The sequence below is a fragment of the Ranitomeya imitator genome, chromosome 3, assembly GCF_032444005.1.
Source record: "Ranitomeya imitator isolate aRanImi1 chromosome 3, aRanImi1.pri, whole genome shotgun sequence".
Classification (NCBI taxonomy): Eukaryota; Metazoa; Chordata; class Amphibia; order Anura; family Dendrobatidae; genus Ranitomeya; species Ranitomeya imitator.
Window position 1 is genome coordinate 481172496 of NC_091284.1, and position 17220 is coordinate 481189715.

Below are 17220 nucleotides of genomic sequence, written 5' to 3' on the forward strand. Positions count from 1 at the left end.
AGCATAAAAACCGCACCTGCGGATTCTGCCAGGAGATGCAGATTTAGTGCAGAAAATTCTGCACCTCTTTTCTTACGTGTGCACATAGTTAGGGCATTTCTTTATTTTTTATTAGCCAGGGTCATTGAGTGCAAATTAACTTGGCATCAGTGGGATCTTCAGCACAGCTAAACCACAATATGGCTGCCAAGTGTTTTATTACACAGGGTCATAGCTAAATCTGTCCATCACCAATTAGACGGGATCATTAGCAGCAAATGTAGTTGGTACTGGTGTAATCTTCAGCATAGCTGAGTTATACCACAAAGTGGCTGTCCAATGCTTTATTACACTAGATCAATCAGTGCGTGTGCACATGCTCCACGGATGGCATTAGAACTAGTGTAAGATGGCGCCAGTGGCAACACACGATAAAGGGAACCCTGGGAGGGGTGCGGGCAGCATCCGAGTGGGTGGTGAATGTTGTATATCAAAGCAGACTTAACCCATTAATGACCGCTGATATGCCTTTTAATGACGGCAGTTAAGGGTACTTATGCCTCAGCACCGTTTTTTTAACCCCTTCCCGACCTCCGCCGTACTATTACAGCGGAGGTCGGGTCCCCTGCTTTTGATGTGGGCTCCGGCGCTGAGCACACCTCAAAGCCCGGGACATGTCAGCTGTTTTGAACAGCTGACATGTGCCCGCAATAGCGGCGGGTGAAATCGCGATTCACCCGTCACTATTAACCAGTTAAATGCCGCTGTCAAACGCTGACAGCGGCATTTAACCGGCGCTTCTGGCTGCGCGGCCGGAGATGATCGAATCACCGACCCCGTCACATGATCGGGGGTCGACGATGCGTCAGGATGGTAACCATAGAGGTCCTTGAGGCCGCTATGGTTTCTGATGCCGGCCTGCTGTGAGCGCCACCGTGTGGTCGGCGCTCATAGCATGCCTCCAATTCAGCTACATAACAGCGATGTGATGATCGCTGCTACAGTATGTAGCAGAGCCGATACAGTTGTACCTGCTTCTAGCCTCCCATGGAGGCTATTGAAGCATGGCAAAAGTAAAAAAAAAATGTTTTAAAAAACATGAAAAAAAAAATAAAAAAAAAAACTAAAAGTTTAACCCCTTTACCCCCAAGGGTGGTTCGCACGTTAATGACCGGGCCAATTTTTATAATTCTGACCACTGTCCCTTTATGAGGTTATAACTCTGGAACGCTTCAACGGATCCTGAAGATTCTGACATTGTTTTCTCGTGACATATTGTACTTCATGATAGTGGTAAAATTTCTTTGATATTACCTGCGTTTATTTATGAAAAAATGGAAATTTAGCGAAAATTTTGAAAATTTTGCAGTTTTCCAACTTTCAATTTTTATGCAATTAAATCACAGAGATATGTCAACAAAATACTTAATAAGTAACATTTCCAACATGTCTACTTTACATCAGCACAATTTTGGAACCAACATTTTTTTTGTTAGGGAGTTATAAGGGTTAAAAGTTGACCAGCAATTTCTCATGTTTACACCATTTTTTTTTTTTTAGGGACCACATCTCATTTGAAGTCATTTTGAGGGGTCTATATGATAGAAAATACCCAAGTGTGACACCATTCTAAAAACTGCACCCCTCAAGATGCTCAAAACCACATTCAAGAAGTTTATTAACCCTTCAGGTGTTTCACAGGAATTTTTGGAATGTTTAAATAAAAATGAACATTTAACTTTTTTTTCACAAAAAATTTAATTCAGCTCCAATTTGTTTTATTTTACCAAGGGTAACAGGAGAAAATGGACCCCAAAAGTTGTTTTACAATTTGTCCTAAGTACGCTGATACCCCATATGTTGGGGTAAACCACTTTTTGGGCGCATGGAAGAGCTCGGAAGGGAAGGAGCGCCGTTGGACTTTTCAATGCAAAATTGACTGGAATTGAGATGGGACGCCATGTTGCATTTGAAGAGCCCCTGATGTGCCTAAACATTGAAACCCCCCACAAGTGACACCATTTTGGAAAGTAGACCCCCTAAGGAACTAATCTAGAGGTGTGGTGAGCACTTTGACCCACCAAGGGCTTCACAGAAGTTTATAATGCAGAGCCGTAAAAATAAAACAAAAATTTTTTCCCACAAAAATTATTTTTTAGCCCCCAGTTTTGTATTTTCCCGAGGGTAACAGGAGAAATTGGACCCCAAAAGTTGTTGTCCAATTTGTCCTGAGTACGCTGATACCCCATATGTTGGGGTAAACCCCTGTTTGGAGCACACGGGAGGGCTCGGAAAGGAAGGAGCACTGTTTTACTTTTCAACCCAGAATTGGCTGGAATCGAGATCAGACGCCATGTTGCGTTTGGAGAGCCCCTGATGTGCCTAAACAGTGGAAACCCCCCAATTATAACTGAAACCCTAATCCAAACACACCCCTAACCCTAATCCCAACGGTAACCCTAACCACACCTCTAACCCAGAGACACCCCTAACCCTATTCCCAACCGTAAATGTAATCCTAACCCTAACTTTAGCCCCAACCCTAACTGTAGCCTTAACCCCCTAAAGGGAAAATGGAAATAAATACATTTTTTAAATTTTTTTTATTTTTCCCTAACTAAGGGGGTAATGAAGGGGGGTTTGATTTACTTTTATAGCGGGTTTTTTAGCGGATTTTTATGATTGGCAGCCGTCACACACTGAAAGATGCTTTTTATTGCAAAAAATATTTTTTGCGTTACCACATTTTGAGAGCTATAATTTTTCCATATTTGAGTCCACAGAGTCATGTGAGGTCTTGTTTTTTTGCGGGACGAGTTGACGTTTTTATTGGTAACATTTTCGGGCACGTGACATTTTTTGATCGCTTTTTATTCCGATTTTTGTGAGGCAGAATGACCAAAAACCAGCTATTCATGAATTTCTTTTTTTTTTTTTTTTGGGGGGGGGGGGGGGGGAGAGGGGCGTTTATACCGTTCCACGTTTGGTAAAATTGATAAAGCAGTTTTATTCTTCGGGTCAGTACGATTACAGCGATACCTCATTTATATCTTTTTTTTCGCTGATGATGCTGTATGGCGGCTCGTTTTTTGCGGGACAAGATGACGTTTTCAGTGGTACTATGGTTATTTATATCCGTCTTTTTGATCGTGTGTTATTCCACTTTGTTTGGCGGTATGAGAATAAAGCGTTGTTTTTTGCCTTTTTTTTACGGTGTTCACTGATATGGTTTTATAGGTGGGGTCGTTACGGACGCGGCGATACTAAATATGGGTACTTTTATTGTTTTGTTTTTTTATTTAGATAAAGAAATGTATTTATAGGAATTTTTTTTTTTTTGGGGGGGGGGTAATTTTTTAAAAATTTTTTACACATTGGAATATTTTTTTTTACACTATAACATTGCCCTGGTGTGCACTGTGTCAGATCAGCGATCTGGCGTGCACTTTCCTCATGCTTCCCGATGCCTGCTCTGAGCAGGCACAGTGAAGCCACCTCCCTGCAGGACCCAGATGCCGCAGCCATCTTGGATCCGGGCCTGCAAGGAGGAGGAGGAGGTAAGAGACCCTCGCAGCAACGCGATCACATCGCGTTGCTGCGGGGGTCTCAGGGAAGACCTCCCTGCGCGATGCTTCCCTATACCGCCGGCACACCGTGATCACGTTTGATCGCGGTGTGCCAGGGGTTAATGTGTCGGTCCGTGACCGCTCCTGGCACATAGTGCCGGATGTCAGCTGCAATAGGCAGCTGACACCCGGCTGCGATCGGCCGCGCTCCTCCCGTGAGCGCAGCCGATCACGCTGGACATACTATTCCGTCCATAGGAATTAGGGCCCACCCCACATGGACGGAATAGTACATCCAATGTCAGAAAGGGGTTAAAGCACCCTTTCGCCCTATTCAAAATAAAAAAAAAAAAAAAAAATCAAACCTACACATATTTGGTATTGCCACGTTCAGAATCGCCCGATCTATCAAGAAAAAAAGAGGATTAACCTGATCGCTAAACGGCGTAGCGAGAGAAAAAAATCTAAACGCCAGAATTACGTTTTTATGGTCGCTACGACATTGCATTAAAATGTAATAACAGGCGATCAAAAGAACGTATCTGCACAAAGGTGGTATCATTAAAAACGCCAGCTCAGCACGCAAAAATAAGCCCTCACCTGACCCCAGATCACGAAAAATGGAAACGCTACGGGTAACGGAAAATTGTGCAATTTTTATTTTTTTATTATTTTTTTTTAGCAAAGTTAGGAAAAAATTTTTACCACTAAAAAAAACGTTACCTAGACATATTTGGTGTCTATGAACTCGAAATGACCTGGAGAATCATAATATCAGGTCAGTTGTAGCATTTAGCGAACCTAGCAAAAAAGCCAAACAAAAAACAAGTGTGGGATTGCACTTTTTTTGCAATTTCATCGCACTTGGAATTTTTATCCAGTTTTCTAGTACATGACATGGTAAAACCAATGACGTCGATGAGAAGTGCAACTTGTCCCGCAAAAAACAAGCCCTCGCATGGCCATGTTGACAGAAAAAAAAAGTTATGGCTCTGGGAAGGAGGGGAGTGAAAAACGAGACTGCAAAAACGGAAAAGGGCAAGGTCGTGAAGGGGTTAACCTCTGGGCTAGGGTTACGGCTTGGATTACGGTTAGGGCTGGGTTTACGGTTAGGTTTGTGGTTATGTTAGTGGTTAGGGCTGGGATTAGGGCTGTGTTAAGGTTGAAGTTAGAATTGGGGGGTTTCCACTGTTTAGGTACATCAAGGGGTCTCCAAACTTAACATTACTCCACTATCGATTCCAGCCAATTTTGCGTTTATGTACTCAGGACAAATGGCACAACAAATTTTGTGGTCTATTTTCTCCTGATACCCTTGTGAAAATAAAATTTGGTTCCAAAGTTAATTTTTTGTGAAAAAAGTAAAATGTTCATTTTTCCTTCCACATTGCTTTAGTTCTCGCGAAGCACCTGAAGGGTTAATACATTTCATGAATGTGGTTTTGTGCACCTTGAGGTGGTGCAGTTTTTAGAGTGGTGTCAGTTTGGGGTATATTTTGTGTTATATTGACCCCCCCCAAACTCACTTCAAATGTGAGGTGGTCCCTAAAAAAAAAAAAAAATGGTTGTGTAAATTTTGTTGGAAAAATGAGAAATCACTGGTCAAATTTAAACCCTTATAACGTCCTAACAAAGAAAAATTATGCTTCCAAAATTGTGCTGATGGAAAGAAGATATGTGGGAAATGTTATTTATTAACTATTGTGTGACAACTGATTTAAGTGTACAAAAACTGAAAGTTTGAAAATTACAACATTTTCTAAATTTGCCGAATTTCAGTTTAATAAATAAACGCAAGTTATATCAAAGAAATGTTACCACTAACATGAAGTATAATAAGTCACAAAGAAAAATCTCCCCAGAATCAGTGAGATCTATTGAAGCGTTCCAGAGCTATAACCTCATAAAGTGACACTGGTCAGAATTGTAAAAATTGGCTTGTTCAGTAAGTATCAAATTGGCTCTGTCACTAAGGGGTTAAAAACAAGATGTATTGGCACACAATTCTGCATGAACAGAAAACTGACCACATAATGATTTTGAGAATAACCTTTGAAATGAACATTAAACCTAAAAAAAATAAGGGGAATGCGTAAGAAGGGCAATCCAACTCTTCCATATAAGCAGGACAAGGGCAAAGGCCACTTCAGTAGCAGAGATGCACCAACACGGCTAGGAACGGGAACTCTACCCCCAAATTATCATCGCTCAACGTAGCGTTAGGGTAAGTTCACACAGGGCGCTTTTGCTGCTTTTTTTATGCCATTTTTCAGCTGCTTTTTACAGTACCAGCAAAGCCTATGAGTTTTCAGAAATCTCATGCACACACATTGGTTTTTTGTGTGATCAGTATTTTATGCTTTGCTGCGTTGTTTGGACATAGAGCATTTCACTTCTTTCAGCGTTTTTTTCACCCATTGACTTGAATGGGTGTTGAAAAAAACGCAGCAAAAAAGCCGGTATCATTATTTGCTGTGTTTTTGCTGCTGAAAATCCAAAGACATTAGCATGGACAAAGAAAAAAATAAAACGCACAAAAAAAATGCACCAAAAACGCACAAAACCTGCGCTTTTGACGCATCTTCTTTCCTGCCATGAAGATCAGGTTTTGCTGCAGAAAAGAAAGCAACAAAAACGCCCTGTGTGAACTTACCCTTATGGTGACTGAAATATGCCCTATATTACAATCAATCCTAGTTTTGTAGACTTAATCCATATTATGTAACAGTGGTGGTGTAATTCTTATTGCATCGCAATAAAGTCAAATACCAATGTATCAATCTAAGGTAAGTTTAGGAAACTATGGCCCCAGGTAATTAGTCAAGGTGGTTTCTCTTCCAGACTGCTCAAAATTGATGTTCCCATCCTAAACACATTCCAGAAATGCTGCTCCCCCAAACAACTGTATTAATTGTAGTGTAGAAAAAACTAAATTCAAATACACGCCTAATGCTGACTCTTGTTGGTAACTCTCGGGATGTATGTGACCTGCCGAGGTCTCTTCTGGGCTGGTCAGCTGCTCATCATCCATCAGTACCATCCTCATCATCATCTACACGTCTGTCCAGGAAAAGGGCATGGTGTGGTAGTCTGGCTTTACAGTCGCTGTATTAAGGTACCGTTACACTAAACGATTTACCAACGATCACGACCAGCGATGACCTGGCCGTGATCGTAGGTAAGTCGTTGTGTGGTCGCTGTAGAGCTGTCACACAGACAGCTCTCCAGCGACCAACGATGCCGAAGTCCCCGGGTAACCAGGGTAAGCATCGGGTTACTAAGTGCAGGGCCGCACTTAGTAAACCGATGTTTACCCTGGTTATTATTGTAAATGTAAAAAAAAAAAAAAAACACTACATACTTACACTCTGATGTCTGTCACGTCCCCCGCCGTCAGCTTCCCGCACTCACTGTGTCAGCGCCAACCGTAAAGCAGAGCACAGCAGTGACGTCACCGCCATGCTTTACAGCCGGCACTCACAGTCAGTGCGGGAAGCTGAAGGCGGGGGACGTTAGACACCGGTATGTGAGTATGTACTTTTTTTTTTTTTTTTACTTTTACAATGGTAACCAGGGTAAATATCGGGTTACTAAGCGCAGCCCTGCGCTTAGTAACCAGATATTTACCCTGGTTACCAGTGAACACATCGCAGGATCGGCGTCACACACGCCGATTCAGCGATGACAGCGGGTGATCAGCGACCAAAAAAAAGGTCCTGATCATTCCCAGCGACCAACGATCTCCCAGCAGGGGCCTGATCGTTGGTCGCGGTCACACAGAACGATTTTGTTAACGATATCGTTGCTACGTCACAAAAAGCAACAATATCGTTAAAGAAATCGTTATGTGTGACGGTACCTTTAGAGTTAAGGTACCGTCACACTAGATGATATCGCTAGCGATCCGTGACGTTGCAGCGTCCTGGCTAGCGATATCGTCCAGTGTGACAGGCAGCAGCGATCAGGCCCCTGCTGTGCTGTCGCTGGTCGGGGAAGAAAGTCCAGAACTTTATTTCGTCGCTGGACTCCCCGTAGACATCGCTGAATCGGCGTGTGTGACACCGATTCAGCGATGTCTTCGCTGGTAACCAGGGTAAACATCGGGTTACTAAGCGCAGGGCCGCACTTAGTAACCCGATGTTTACCCTGGTTACCATCGTTAAAGTAAAAAAAAAACAACCGCTACATACTTACCTACCGCTGTCTGTCCTCGGCGCTCTGCTTCTCTGGTCTGGCTGTGAGCACAGCGGCCGGAAAGCAGAGCGGTGACGTCACCGCTCTGCTTTCCGGCTGCCCAGCGCTCACAGCCAGACCAGAGAAGCAGAGCGCCGAGGACAGACAGCGGTAGGTAAGTATGTAGCGGTTGTTTTTTTTTTACTTTAACGATGGTAACCAGGGTAAACATCGGGTTACTAAGCGCGGCCCTGCGCTTAGTAACCCGATGTTTACCCTGGTTACCGGGGACCTCGGGATCGTTGGTCGCTGGAGAGCTGTCTGTGTGACAGCTCTCCAGCGACCAAACAGCGACGCTGCAGCGATCCGGATCGTTGTCGGTATCGCTGCAGCGTCGCTTAGTGTGACGGTACCTTTAGGTGGCGTCTGGCTGACATTGTTACTGGAGTATGCAAACATGGTCTGATGTGGGGTCTGCATATACGGGACAGCTTGTGAATACAAAGGGGGTTGTCGGGTCTTGAGTCTATCTATACATAGGGGGATTATAGCCCTAATACAATTGGTGAGCTAAATGCTGTAGGGTTTCATCTACGATCCTTTTTTTTTTGTAATCATACCATGTAATTTTGCTTTTTTTCCCCTCTGTGCATTTTTGTTATTACATTTTCTCCTGTTTATTGCTATGCAATTGATATTTCTGATTTACGTATGTATCGTATATATCGTTTTTGTAGACCGTGATCAAGGTCATGTGACAAACGTTAGCCATTTTCTTGCCCAGTCCTGTTGCTGAACATGAAATACATTATTGTTTATGAATGTGAAGGTATATTTCTATACCATTGAGCACCCAGTCATACATATCGCAGAGTGCCTACCAGAATGTTCTCTGGCGCCATTGTCCCTGTGAAATCAGGGTATTGTCAAAAGTGCTTAGGCACTGTAAAGTTACCCAAACAAAGGGCCAGCACTCTTGTACTCGCATGTCGAGCCGTCCTGTCAATAGCGGGAGCTACAGTTTTAGTCTACATGTCACACTATGTTGCACAGTTTTGGGGTCTCTGATCTGACAAGTTAAACATATAAAAATAACCCAATTTAATAGAGAAGCATGAAAAAAGTTAAGTAGGTTTATCATTTACATCTTAAAGGGGTTTTCCACTCTACAATTATTATCTGGAAAAGTGATATTGCTAGATCACTGGGTGCCCTCCGGGACCCTCAGATTGCCAGACCTTACGATCAAAGCTGAATTGAATGGTAGTTGAAGCACCCGCTGTTGTCAGTGCCATAGACCCACTCTCTTAACTATCACCTGTGTGGTAGATAGGTGAGAATTACTGTAGACTGGGAAACCCCTATAGGTGCAGTAGAATGTCTGAAGAAGCACACGATGCAGTCCACAGACCTCAGCCAGCATGCATGTTAGCAATCACATCATGGTTCCCAAAACAGCTACAACACACTGGTAGGTGGCGAGTGCTCAGCCAATGGCCAACACTACAAAATACCTTCCACGCCAGATTTGGAGGGGGCTGTGCACGTCCAAAAGGCAGCGGGATTAGACTTAAAAAGACTAAAATTAAATCCTACAAAACAGAAATGGAAAATGGACAGCTCAATGGGCCTGGACGAGGGGAGAAAAGCTGAGGTTTCATTGTGTAAAAATGGTGAGGGTGGAAAGCCAACTAGGAATGTATTTCTTCTAGCTGGAGGTTTTATTCCTAAAATTCTGTAAATATAACAGGAATGAAAAGAAATGAACAAGCACTGTACTCAACAATCACAGAAACTCATCCACGGAATTACGAATATCATCATGTCCTGTACACACTTACCAGGAAAGAAATCATTTCAGTATAGAACTTGGAAAAGAAAACATTTCTAAATAAGCCATGAATAACAACCAGTTCGAAACGCGTTGGAAGATTTGTGGAGAGACCATTTTCTATTTTTTTTATCTATGTGAATTAATAAAGAGTCATCAATTTTGACTGGAATAAGCCGTGACCTGGATCAGTACTCCTCTGTAGGATTCAGTGCAACGGGCTCGCGTTGGATCCTTGCCCTGGCCACATACAGGAATTTGTGGCAAATTGGACTTTTCTTTGATTTCAAAATAAGTACCGAAAATTGCCACAAATAGGCAACAACTTTGGCGTCTATAGCAAAAATCCATTGGTTTTTTGTTTGTTTTTTTGCAGGGTGCTGTGCGATGAGGCTGATGTTATCATGGCTTCTTGGCTGCCTGATGTCACCCACACAATCCAAGCCGACCCTTTTTACCAAATACATTTGCTTAATGGGTTGCTTCTATATTTTCCGATTGGTTTCCATTTCTTTTTTACTGCAACAATAGCTTAGTCTGCAGTGCTAGAAATGAAAGGGGAGAATTGCTCTGTAACTATTGCACTCTATGGAGCGAGTCACAATTTTGTGTGTGCTGGGGTCTGGTGTTGTAACACGTCCATTCAGCCACATGCAGAATAATAGGACAACAGGTAACACTTTGCCTTTCCTACGGATATGACCTGCATTTCCAGATTTTTCCTGGACTCCAACAAGGGGAGAGCTTAAAAATGTGAAACACACAAATGTGCACAGTAACGTGGGGCTTGTCTAATGCTCAGACATTGGGTAGGACTAGGACACACTGGCAATACAAAACTAAATCCAAAACTGTCCTTAATATATGTGGTGGGAGGGAAACAATAGAGCAGGACCGAGTTAGCCCATTGGACCTTATTGGTAGCTCACAGAGGAGTGATCAGAAATGTATGGCAGCCACTTATCCTTCCTCCTACTAAACACAGTTTATATCTATCTGGCAGTAGCCACTCTATACAGAGCAGACTACTAGATCATTCCTAAGGAGTAACTAGTAAATACATCCATGTGTAATCCTGCAGCTCCCATCTATGAGAATTATTGTCTGTTTAAAAGGAACTGAATCTGTCAGGTTTTTGCTACGTAGTTTGACAGCAGCATGAGGTAGGGACAGAGACCCTGATTCCAGCGATATCACTTAGTTTACTGGGTGCAGAAGATGTGATAGAATCAGTTTTCTCTGCTGCAGATCTAGCAGAGCTCAGAATGCTGTCCCTGAGCCCAAACCACTGAGCCCTCGCCACCTATTAAGTTTTCTGTGTACAAAATATATTGGCAGAAAGCTGCTAATCAGTGGTGGAACATGGTTGGACTATCATGCATAAGGGCAGCTTGTCCTCTAGTAATATTCTCCTGCTGATAAAACATTGATTGTACTGAAACAGCAAAACAAAGCTCAATGACATCATTGGTATCAGGCTACATCATGGTGCTCTTAGATTACATAGCAAAAACACATGCTGACAGATTCTCTTTAGTAATTCCAATGTGTGCATATTAAATTGGAGCATTACTCCGAGTAAAATTATTTTCCATAAAGGTGTACAAACCCTTTAAAATGTCTTACTTGAGAGGGTGCAGCAGTACATATTGAGGTCTTAAAGGGGTTGTTCAGTCTAGAATGACTTGTGAATCCTTCTATGACACGCACTGTGCGAGGTGAGGATTTGCTTGTGTCTGCACCGGGGACAGCATTCAAGTATGCAATATGCATACTCCCAGCCAGAACCAAGTATGCACATTGTATACTCGACCCCTGTTCCCGGCCCAGAGACCAGCGAAGTGTTGCAGCACAAAGTGCATGCGTTGGGAGGATTCACAAGTCTGCAGTTACACAAAGTGACTGTAGACTTGTCATTCTAGAGCAGGCAACCCTTTTAACTTTAGAGCCTTGAATAGATCTTTAACCTCCAGTTCCATTTGGACTTACATTGTCATATTCTATTATTGCTGTCATTACAGACATCACTGATACATTTATCACTTGTGAGAGAAGGCCAAATGACTGTACGTCACTATGGGCTTAGAGCCGAGATCTTGAAACCAAAACTGGCATAAAATTTTAAATGGCTACAAAATTGCAAAGTTTTTACATAGGTGGAGAATTACTGGAGAAAACAACTGTCATAGTAAGAAGAAAAAGAAACCTCACCTCTATCTGGAACTTGCTGCTGGGTTTTCACAGACCCGGTAGCAGATGATGAGACAGCAGAATTTTGCCCAAGTTGTTGGGAAGGCTTCTCTGGAGCGACTGTAGAATCTTTGAGGTTACTAGGTGGTGCTAAAATAGGTTTAGATGGTTGTTTTTGCTCTTCATTATTAGAGGTCTTTGATGAATTGAAGCTAAAACCAAACATTGTGCCAGCTCCTGAAGGGCTTCCAAAGGTGAAACCCTGCTTCTCTGTACCAAAAATATTTTTCACTGCATCAGATCCAAATACAAACTTAGGAGGGGACACCACGACAGAAAAAGGCTTCTCTGAAATGACTGAGGTGTTCGATTCTGCTTCTGAAACAGTAGATGCTATGGATGAAAAATCTGTCCTCTCTCTTATAGTTTCTTCCAATATGGCCACGGCTGCCTTTCCACATGGTGAAGCTTTTGGACTTGTGACACGCGACGAAAAAGGAGCAAGCAAACAATCTTTACTTTGTGCAACTTTTGCTTCTTCGAAAACTTCTTTGAACAGGTCAGCAACTTCCTGAAGCTTAAAGCGTACAGCAAAACACTCCACTGTACCTTCACCTTCAGCAAAGTCATGAGCTGTCCATGCCCACTCTCTCTGAGAAGCAGCATTCATGGGTTTAAGGTTTATATCAGGTGTTATACGGTGATTGGCACAGAGTTTTAACACTTGATCCCTTCTCATCACTACTCGAGATGATTTGTTGTCGTAGTTCTGCAAAATCTTTAAGTCTCCGATTCCCCTCTCTTTCCATTGATTAGTACCTTTATCAAACCTATAAAGCTTTGCTCTGTGGCAAAAGAGTGTCTCCTCATTTTCTTCACCACTGGTTATTTCAACTAAATCAGGTAATGGTACGACTGGCTCAAAGTACTGCCCATCACGCTCATCCTCCTGCGTCACGTCCGCCTCATCATCAGTACCCACAGACACTCTGCTCTGATTTAGTCTAGTTGGAGATTTTCCTGAACTTGGCGATGGTTGAAAACTAAAATTAAAACCGGTAGTAGATTCTCCAAATCTGAAAAGATTCCCTTTCTCTGGGCTATTCGCTAAGGGTGATGAGTACACAGAGTCCTCAAAATTCCCTTCAAGGGCACCTGCCCTCATGTCATAAGTATCCCACTCATAAGTAGCCTCGGTGTAATCGGGCATTTTCGTTATTTGGTCTATAGAATCGTTCAGATTTGTATCATCCTCTCCAGATTTAGACTGGTCAGTTAAAAAGGTTTTCAAATCTTTAAGTCCACTTTTCATTTCCTCAGCTTTCTTTATCAATTGAGCCGTCCGTCCCGTATCTACGAGTTTATGTGGAGTCTGAAGCGGTATGTCTAACAGAAGGCGCTGGCACTCCTCAAATTTGCTTTTGAAGTCTTCTGCTTGTTCTACGGTTTTAAACTTTGCAGCAAGTTGTTCTAATTTTGCATCCCCATCAGAGAAGTCGCTAGCCATCCACATCCATGCACGGTCGGAGCCAGACAAAGGTTTTAAGTTCATGGTTGTTGTGATGAGATGGTTTGCACACACTTTCAGCACTTGTTCTCGTCGCATGAGCATTCTTAGCTTCCCGTTGACCTCATTCTTGAGGATTTTCAGAGCACCGATACCCCGCTCTTTCCATTGGCTGATTTCTGCATCAAACCGGAATAATTTCACTCGCTGAGAATAAAGCACAGTCTCATCTTCTTCCCCAGTGACAAGCTCCACTTTATCAGGAAGCTGCACAATGGGCTCAAAATGGATGTCATCACGATCATCTGTTTTGTACAGTTCTTCTAAACCCTCTCGCAGAGAAGTATTTGCTTGCTGTCCTTTCTCATTTACAGAAAACAATTTTTCTCCTGCACGAGAGAACCCTGTAAAATTGGGATCTGTATTGCCGAATGCAAAGCCTTCAGAATTTTTCGAAAGGTCAGCAAAAGAGAAAGTACTTGCAGTATGACCAAGTACTATCTCGCCACTTTGTTTGCCTTCTTCAGATTTCAATCCAGTATCGGATGTTGCTGAAACCAATGTGCCTTTTTCCAAAGTACCAGTTGCATCAGTAGATGCGTCTTTCCCTTCCTCATCTTTCGCATTTGAATCTGTAAGACCAAACTTATAAGAACCAGGGTTAAAGGGCATTGTAAAGCTGAACCCCCCAGATTTTTTTTCTTCACTGGTACTTGGTGCTTTAAAACTAATGGAAGGTTTATCCTCACTTGTGCCAAACTTTAAATCTTTTACTGGAAAATTGCACTTAAACCCTGTTGAAGGTGGGCCAAATGACTCAGAACTTGCTTTTAGACCAAATGCAAATCCCGATTTTGTCTCCGACGCTGTAACACTTTTTGCATTGGGATTGCGTGCTTTGCAGGCAGCACACTCTATTGCTGAACCATCATTTCTAATGAGACACACTGAACAATCCCACTGTCCTTCCTTTTTCTGAAACATTGCTTCCAGACTACCATTTTGGGCCTTGCTAAAACTGAAGTTAGATGCTTCAATTGGAAGCCCTGCTGCATTGGCTGAAGACGTTGGTTTTGGGGTTTGACAACAGACACATTTTGAATTACTTGCTTCATTGCGCACAATACATGTACCACAATCCCACTGTCCTTCAGTCTTTGCAAAAAGAGACCCAAAATCCTTTAGGGGACCTGTTTCAGAGGTGGCAAACTTGAAAGATGAAGCAGACTGTGCTGAGGTTTGCAAACTACTGGATGATTTTGGAGCTGTGCATGCAACACATTTTTCTTCAGAAGGCTCATTCAGTACCAGACACTGACCACAATGCCACTGTCCAGCTTTTTTCATGAATGCCGAGCCAAACGACCCACCCTGCGTGCCTGTGCCAGGAGCTTTTGGTGTGAATGGCAAGGATGTTTTTCCATCATTCAGATTTGAAGGATGACACTTCATGCACTGTTTGTTAGCCATGTCATTCTTTGTCGAGCACTTACTACATATCCACTGTTCTCTGCACTTTGTATTTTGCTCACTTGAAGTGGGTTTGTTATTTAAAGTGTCCTTGGTAAATGAGAAAGCAGATGCGAGCATGCTTCCAGAACTTGTGCCACTGTTTGGAGGTTTAATTTCTCTAGTAATAATTTCTCTTGTGCTTTTACGGTTTGGATTGGGGGCTTGGCAAGAAACACAGGTAACATGGAGATCAATATTTTTTACAAGGCAGGTGTCACACTGCCATTCTCCTGGTTTAAAACCAAACTGCTTCTCTAGGGAAACATGCTTAGGCTTCAAATCTTTATTAAAAACGTCTTTTCTGGGCTCAGTTTGGTTATCGGCACTGTTTTCTATGGTCTGGAGCAGTTTCTGAGCTTCTTCAAATTTAGTTTTGAAACGAGTTGCCTCCTCCACAGTCTTAAAACGAATAGCAAGCTGCTCGGACTTTGGCATCTCATCAGCATAATCATAAGCATGCCATACATACGATTTATCAGATGTAGGGAATGGGTTTAGTTTCATATCAACATTTATGTAATGGTTTGCACAAATCTTCAAAATCTGTTCTCTTCTCATCAGCAGCCGTACTTTGCCAGATATCTTGTGTTTTAAAATTTTCACATTTCCTAAACCTCTCTCTTTCCATTCTTTTGAGTCTGCATCAAAACGGAAAAGTTTTGCTCTATTACAGAACATTTCTTGTTCTTCCTCTTCTCCTGTTTTTACTTCAATCTTCTCTGGTAATGGCACCACAGGTTCAAAATGGGGCCCATCCTCTTCAGCTACACAATCACTGGCAGCTTCAGACTCATGACTTTGGTTGTGCTCTTCCTTTGATGGCACATCAAAAGCTGGAGGCATGAAACCTTTCATTCCAGAGATTTGGAAGTTAAATACATTATCCCTTTGCCCAAAAACTGTACTGCTTTTATCCTGATTCTGAACTGTGCCATCACTGAAATTGTTCACAAAGCTTTTCTCGCCAAATCGGAACATATTTCTCGAATCGGTGGCATTTTCAAATGATGGTGTTCCCTGGTCAGGAATAGTCTTATCTGCAGTTAGAAGTTTTAAAAGACATTCGTTCCCAGCAGTTGCTGCTGTCCCGGCTTCATTAGCGGAAAATGTAAAGTCTCCATCATTGGACTTAAAGTTTGAATTAAACTTAAAAGTAGATGGAGTGGATTGCAGCGGTGCAGTAAACTGATGGGGTTTTGAGCTTTCATTCGAAATTGGCTGAACAAAGCTACTCTTTCCAAACTCTATCTTTGAGGCCTCAGATTTGGTTTGCTGTGATCCAAAAGGTTTTGTGAAATAGCCTGGCTCAGGCAATGGTGGATTTGCAGTGTTTGGAGGTAAACTGTAGTTATAATAGTCATCAGGTTGAGGAGACAAAATATTAGCTGCAGGAGATTCGAAACGTAAGGCAGGTCCAACCATGGCTGTATTCTGGACTGGTGGCGTATGCATGGCATACATGTGTTGTTGCGATGTCATTCGACTAACTGGATACGCAGGTGTCTGTAGGACAAACAAAAATGTTGTTATAATAGATGGCATAAAAACAAAACTGATTATTAACCACTCAATTCTCTTAATAGGCTGAAACTTAAAATTTTCCATTTACCAAAGAGAAATAGGGATTTTTGTGCACTCACCGTAAAATCCTTTTCTCCGAGCCACCCATTGGGGGACACAGAACCATGGGTGTTATGCTGCTGTCACTAGGAGGCTGACACTAAGTTGAGACAAAAAGTGTTAGCTCCTCCCCTGCAGTATACACCCTCATGCTGGCTTCCAGAGACCCAGTTCAGTGCAAAAGCAGTAGATTATTAACAATATATTACATAACATTAGAGTATAAAATGTCAGAGAAAGTCGAGAAATAAAAAGGTAACGAGCCATAAGGCTAACAGGGTGGGTGCAGTGTCCCCCAATGAGTGGCTCGGAGATAAGGATTTTACGGTGAGTACACAAAAATCTTTATTTCTCCTTCGCCACATTGGGGGACACAGAACCATGGGACGACCCAAAGCAGTCCCTGGGTGGGGAACAATACAACAAAATAACTGTGTACCATCTGACTATAAATGCACAACGGCCGCCTGCAGAATACGTCTGCCAAGGGCCGCATCCGTGCAAGATTGAGTGTGGACATTGTAGTGCTTTGTGAAAGTATGCAGGCTAGACCATGTTGCGGCCTTGCAAACCTGCTCCGCCGTTGCCTGGTGCCGAATGGCCCAGGAAGCACCCATCGACCGAGTAGAGTGTGCCCTAACCCCCACCGGGATAGGTCTGCCCCTGAACCGATAAGATTCTTGGATAGCCGATCGGATCCATCCGGCTACCGTGGCCTTAGACGCGGCTGAACACTTTCTGTGACCCTCTGGGAGGACAAAGAGGGAGTCCGATTTGCGGAAGGGAGCAGTCCTAGAAACGTACCTCCTGAGGGCCCGTACCACATCCAAGGTGTGAAGGGA

General features: G+C 42.9%; 1 protein-coding gene across 2 annotated transcripts in view; it reads right to left on the reverse strand.

Moving 5' to 3' along the window:
- The window catches only part of LOC138670326 (E3 SUMO-protein ligase RanBP2-like), a 130407-nt gene that overhangs the window by 43654 nt on the left and 69533 nt on the right, over window positions 1–17220 (reverse strand). For both annotated transcript variants that reach the window (XM_069757558.1, XM_069757557.1), the window contains exon 20: window positions 11761–16261. In XM_069757558.1, coding sequence (XP_069613659.1) covers window positions 11761–16261 — 4501 coding nt within the window. The remainder of the gene's footprint in view (window positions 1–11760; window positions 16262–17220) is intronic.